This window comes from Alligator sinensis, unplaced genomic scaffold (assembly GCF_000455745.1).
Source record: "Alligator sinensis unplaced genomic scaffold, ASM45574v1 scaffold175_1, whole genome shotgun sequence".
Lineage (NCBI taxonomy): Eukaryota > Metazoa > Chordata > Crocodylia > Alligatoridae > Alligator > Alligator sinensis.
Window position 1 is genome coordinate 513,689 of NW_005842536.1, and position 6,523 is coordinate 520,211.

The window sequence follows — 6,523 nt, forward strand, 5'->3', positions numbered from 1 at the left end:
TGACCCTATGCCTGGGTGTGCCTCCCCGGGACCTATGGGGGTCCCAGTGGGGGGGGGGGTGTGACCCAGTCTCTGCTCAGAAAAAATGGAGGCAAAGAAATTGTTAAATAGGTTAGCTTTGCTGTCTGGTGTGACGACCAGATTACCTAGCGTGTCCTGCAGAGGCCCCACGTTACCCGGTACCTTCTTTTTACCCCCCATGTATTTAAAAAAGGACTTCTTGTTGTCCTTGATCTGGGTAGCTAGTCCCAGTTCCATCTCCACCTTGGCCTTCCTGACCGCCCCCTCCAGCCCCGAGCAACCGAGGTATAGTCCTCCCTGGTGATGGCCCCGCCCTTCCATTGGGTGTTCGTCTCCTTTTTAGCTAGGAGACATTCTCGTATACATTTGGTGAGCCATGGGGGCTTTTGCGCCCTCTTGCCCCCTTTGATCCGTGTTGGGATTACATCCCCTTGGACTTGGAGGATCATCTCCTTAAGGAACGACCACTCTTCCTGGACTCCCGACTTCCCTCCCCTCCGGGGCCTCAGTGCCTCCCCGACTATTCTCCTTACCTCATTGAAATCTGCTCTCTTGAAGTCCAGGGCTGCTGCCTTGCTGCAGGCCTTTGCCACCTTGTGCTGGATGGTGAATTCCAGCAGGCGATGATCACTGTCGCCCAGGTGGTTGAGCACCCGCAGACCCCTCACCAGATCGTTGCCCATGGCCAGGACCAGATCCAACAAGGCATCTCCCCTGGTGGGGCTGTGCACCTCTTGGGTTAGATGGAGGCCCTGTATCTTGGCCAGGAACCTACGTGAGCAGTCAGACCTAGCTGACTGCTTTTCCCAGCAGATGTCTGGAACGTTCAGGTCACCCATGATGACCATGTCCTCCGTGAGCTGACTTAACTCCTGGTCTAGCTCTTCCCCTTGGTTGGGTGGTCTGTAGTAGACCCCCACCGTTAAGTCCCTTTCCCCTTGACTTCTTTGTATTTTAACCAACAAGATGTGGCAGTCAAAAATAGAAGGTGCCCACAGGGTGGAGCAGGCATGGTCACGGAGCCCTAGGGCCATCACGGCCATCCCTGGAAACCCCATGCCGTGACAAGAGGGAGGGTGGCTGGGGTGTGTGAGGATGTGTGGGTGTGGGGTGTGTATGGCCCCTGCAGGGGGTGGGTGGGTACCTGTGTATGGTGGGGTGTGCATGTGGAAACCCCCCTAAAAACATGCCCCCCCCACACATGCCCCCTCCCTCATTGCCCACAGCTTCTGCCAGCAGCAACAGCAGCAGGTGGTGAGGCCTTGGGGCATTCATGGCCTGCAGCAGGCAGAGCCCCTGCCAGCCCAGGCTCCATGCTCTTGCTGCCCTGCCCTGGGCCCCCACCAGCTCTGGACTCGGGGCACTGGTATGGGCCCTATGCTCCCACCCAGCTGTCACTGTGCTTCTGCCTGCCCACTCACTTCTACTTCCCATCCTGACTGCCACCACTGTCATTTCCCCACCTTCCCACCTGCCACCACCGCTTCTTCCTGCACTCCTGCCCACTCATCTGCTGCTCTGGCACCATGCGGTTCTTGGCTGCATGGCCAGGACCTCAGGATGGACTAGGAGCAAGCCTGGCCTGGCCAGGCTCTGGGGACTGGGGCGATTGCCTGCAACTCTCCCCTCTCCCTCCTTCCTAGCTGAGTTTTCACTCCCAGATGGAGGGAGAGTGGAAGAACAGCCCCAGGCCAGAAGCCTCTGCTAGGCAGACGCTTCCACTTGTGGGCTGGGGGTGGGGCTGGGCTGGGCTGGGCTGGGCTGGGCGGACTTTGCTGCTGCAGCTGCTGGGTCCTGCCACCCCTGGGTCCTGCTACTGGGTCTTCCTGCTGGCTCCTCCTGGGTCCTGCCACTGCTGAAGCCTTAGACAGGCAGCCACAGTTAGTTAACAATTTTCTAAATATTTTAGGGCCCTGTGGGCTGGATAGAATGGCTTGGTAGGCTGGATCCAGCCCCTGGGCTGTATTTTGCCCACCCACGGTTCAAGGTGAAGATCAGTATCTAAAAGAAGCCATCCAATCACTGGCAACATACATACGTCTGGTTAGTGCCAGTAGTCCCTTGATACGAGAATGACTTGCATATGTTTAGAGGCTTGCTATATTACTCTCTTTTCCCATTTCAGGGGAAATTTATTTGGCTACTTCTGTTTGTCCTTTTTTAACAGGAATGTTGATAGAGGCAGTTTGTAGGTAGAGGTACTGAATATTGCCAGAGAGTGAGTGATTGATTTTAGCTGGGCTTGCTTTCGCCTTGTGAATTTGGCAAACATGGAACAATTTTAATTTTTGAGTTTTCTGGCTTGGGTAGGTATCCCAGTACAAATGAATGAAAACAAAACACATGTTTTAGTGGTTTTCTTTGGCTAACCATTGAAATTAGGTATAAGATTCATTGCTGCTGTAAAGATGAGCAAAATCATTGGTTGTTACTAAAAAAATTCAACAATATTTCAGTGTCTATTTTGTTGCATGACATATATATCATAATTTTATTCATAATATAATTATAACCATAACAGTGTCCTAGCTTACGACATTAAAGATGCCATAGTAGAATTTCAATTACATATAACAACACATTTTTACCTGTTTGAAGCAGGCTTCTACCAAGTTTGGAGGGAACATGTTTCTGTGAAAGGGAAAGAAAATAACATGAGAAATATTAAATCATATTAAATCTCTTAAAGTAGCATAGCCAAAGAGGAATAAACCAATTTTTGGAGGATTGGTAAGAAGAAAAAAATGCAAATGTTATAGTAAATTAAAACCTCACAGGTAGTATTAGCATCATTAGCTTTTTTGCACAAAATGTGAGGGGGATGGTTTGGATCAGCCAGGCAAGATCTGTGGGGCTAGTGATATATAACAGCCACAGTTATGAAACGGAATGTGGGGGGAGCCGCTTCCAAATGAACAATGCTTAGTGAGTCTACACTAGCTCAAATTTTGTATTTATGAATATGCTTTTGGGATGGATAAAGTTTGCTAAGCATTTAATTAACTTTGAGTTTTCAAATGAAAGATTTTGACAGTCACCCAATCTAGTGAGCCTAACTGAGCTTGCTAAAGGGCAATAATCAGTATGTATCCCTAAGGTTTGAATCTTTGATACCACAGAAGCATCTGGCACCTTTGGAGGAGTCTGTGTATGGGTGAAAATCTCTTCATGCTCCTTTCTGGAGTCCCCCTTCCTGGCAGCACATCTCTTGGAGGCCTCCCTCCACGTCTGTCCTCTATGATCCATCCAGTGGGCTAAACAAAGCATAAGCTTCTAGTGGATTTCTCTGTGGAAAAGCCACCGGGCTCAGATATTTCCTTTCCTGCTCCGTCTTACCCTTGTGGAACATACGACTGTCAAGCTGCTTTGGGATAGAAGGAAGCAGGTTATTAAGTCTTGACTTCCCTCTTGCATGCATTTTATTCACTTTCTCTTGGAATTCTCTCCTTTCCATGCAATCTGAGCAGAACTGAGCATTTAGCCCCAGTTTAGGGACTACAACATAAAATTAGGATGAATAGCTAAATTATGGTCTCACATGGAGTAAGAAATCTGTTGGATTTCGTTGTAGAGTAGAGGAAAAGATCTTGGTGGTGGGATAGAGCTATACTGGAGAAGGAAAGGAGAAACCTGTGTGCATGGTTAGAGCATGAATCTGTAGATACAATACTGCTTTGAAGATTAAAAATAATTTCTTTCTTGGCTGCTTTGTTCAGCTGCTGCTTTGTTGGAAAGTAAATATGTGACCCTCTGTATTTTATGTCAATGTTGGCATCACCTGCTCCAAAAGAAGTGTTGCTAGTTTATCTAGTCACCCTCTAAGGCTTTTCTTGGTAGAGCACCTCTAAATATTACTGTTGTTGCTGTTGTTACAGAAAATGTGCAATATCATATCCATACCCACCTGATTAAATCAAGAAAGGCATCTGCTGCTGTCACATGCATAATTTTGCCTTCTCTGTGCATATTTTCCTTTGTACCTTTCCCAGGGTGGACGATGACCACAATGATAATACCAATTAATACAGCAATGATCGTTGTACTCATGTAGTAGACTACAGCTCGGATTCCCATCTTCCCTGATGCTTTACTATCCAGGGCAGCAATTCCTAATAAATTTAAGCACAAGGACATTTACCTCATACAAGTGTGAGAAAAGATTGTAAACTCAGTATCCTGAATATGGCTTTGTGGGAAGTTTGGATGACCAACATATTCAAAGCTACCCAGTGCATGGGCCCAGTAAAACCACTCTGTTGCTCTTTGCCTTTGTATTCCCTCCCATCATTCGCTTGTTCTTACAGATTTGACTAGTAAGCTTATATTTTCCTATGAATTATTGTCTATTATCAACTGTTGAAGATAGGATGCTAAATTAGAGAGACCGTTGGCCTGATCCTATATGGCAGTGCCTATATTTCATATTTAGTTTTAGAGAAAAGATATAACGTAATCCAAAAAATGCTCCATAGAAATCTGCTGCACTTTATCTGTAATAGCAGGGAAGCCATCACAGAGTGCATTCTGATTAACCATCTGAATAAATTATGTTCACTGTTTAAAACTGGTATGTTTATGAGAGTTTTGTGCATATGGTGAGTAGTTTTTTAAGGTCTTAATTCAATGACCTGGATTTACCTCTGGCCCAAGCCATGGGAGTTTCAAATAGATTATCGTGCCATTCATTCAATTCAGAAAATCCCTGCTGTTGTATGAATAAACATTTGAAGTCTTTTGCAAGCTTCCCAAAAGTTGAGACATTAATCCTGATTCTTGGCTGATCTTAGAGCAATCTGATTTAATGTGGATACCAGGGTGCTCAGTGTGGCATCTACTTAATCATTTGCTGACCAAGTTGCACAAACAGGGCTGCACTGTGGTTTTTAAGTGAAGGAGCTGTTCAGCCACAGGAGGCTCAGGAGGAACTCTGGCTCAGAGTAAGAATGCCTCTTGAGGACCACAGAAATGGCACATGTGGGGATACTCCATAGCTCTTGAAATGCGTGGTTCTTTCCTCGCCATTTAAAGGGGCAAGTGACCTCACAGCCTGCATTTGGAAGGTGAGCCCAGTTATCTCAAAACAGGAGTAATGCTGCCTCTTATAGTCATGGGACTGCCTATGAATGTGAGATAAATGAACACAAATAATTTGTCAACGTAAAACTTGAACCATAATCCAAATGTTAAACCAAACGTTTTCTTAAAATGCATATCATGTCTCATTGTTATAACAATCTATATTATAATTAGTTATTGTAATTACTGTAGAAAAGTGTGTAATATGGAGTTATGGGGGAAATGGCTCTAAATATGCACTGATGTAACTGAGATCAGAACATAAACCAGGGTCCTACACCTGGCTCAGCCAGATACTTCTGTAGTGAATTTGGTCAAGCCACTTTTGTCTGAATGTTCATCTCAACTGAGGTGTGCCTCCCACTTTTGTGGGAGGGCATTTGTGCCTGTAAAATTTGTACCCCCAACTTAACTGTAAAGGGAATTCACTAGGCTTTAACTACATTGTCTAGGTTCTTATTTGTAATGCAAAGGCAGCATTATATAGGCACAAATTGAGCTATTAAGTGGAAATCCCTGCTTTAGAATATTTGACCTCTAACTCTTAAGCTTTACATCCTTCATCTGTAAACCTCTGGTAGGTTACATGAATATTATAAGGCTTAAGTCATTAATGTTTGTATGATTTTAGGTCTTGGGAAGATGGCGTTGTGTACTATTAAGTATAAAGTCTTATTGTTATAAACAGAAAATAGATTGTGAAAACCCGTTTGTCTAAGAATATGGGTTTTTTACTATATTAAGATTTCATAAAATAATGCAAACGTTCATCCTAGTTTAATGTAAACACAAGCTCAGAAGCTGATGGCACTTTTCGGTCCAAGTGAATACCTATAAGTTTTATACCAGCCAGCTGTGATTATTTTAACTCCTTAGCAAGTACTGTAACTGTAATTCACAAGATGAAGTACGAGTTTACATTCATTACTCAAGTCAAATGTTTCAAAATGTCTTATATATATATTTTGTAAAAGAAAAACATGCTTCCATGTCTGTAAACTAGAAAGCAATGTGCCCTGTATTTCTTTATTTCCTCTGCATTTTAACTAAGAATTGTTATAGACTCTGTTGTGCCCTCTGTCAGCAGATACCCTGCTCTTTCTGGTGCCTGATGGTGAGCACCCCTGAACCTTGGGAGTTTTACTGCAGACTTTGATGTTGTGATAAGTTATATACCCTCTTTGAACAACTGACCTAAAGTTTGGGTGCTGTCACCTTCCAGAGTCAATGACAATAAAGGGCAGTGAAGGGGCAGTGAACTTCTTCCAGGTGATGCTCACTTTGCTCAGCACTTTACTGGATCAGCCCCTATGACAGCAGTATAACTAGGGTAGGGTAAACGGGACACCTGCCCTTTTCCCTCCTGATCTCTGATTCTGTGCTCATGCCTTTATTTCTTATTTGAGTTGTTCCAGTTTCATTCCTG

The 6,523-nt window shown here is 44.6% G+C and overlaps 1 protein-coding gene across 5 annotated transcripts in view; it reads right to left on the bottom strand.

The window, feature by feature from the left end:
- Positions 1–6,523, bottom strand: part of SLC1A3 (solute carrier family 1 member 3) — a 102,200-nt gene that overhangs the window by 23,854 nt on the left and 71,823 nt on the right. For 4 of the 5 annotated variants that reach the window (XM_025213535.1, XM_025213536.1, XM_025213534.1 and 1 more), the window contains 2 exons: positions 3,926–4,130; positions 2,610–2,652 (listed from right to left, as the gene is read on the bottom strand). In XM_025213535.1, the coding sequence (XP_025069320.1) occupies positions 2,610–2,652; positions 3,926–4,130 (248 nt within the window). The remainder of the gene's footprint in view (positions 1–2,609; positions 2,653–3,925; positions 4,131–6,523) is intronic. The other variant, XM_025213537.1, reaches the window with a different exon arrangement.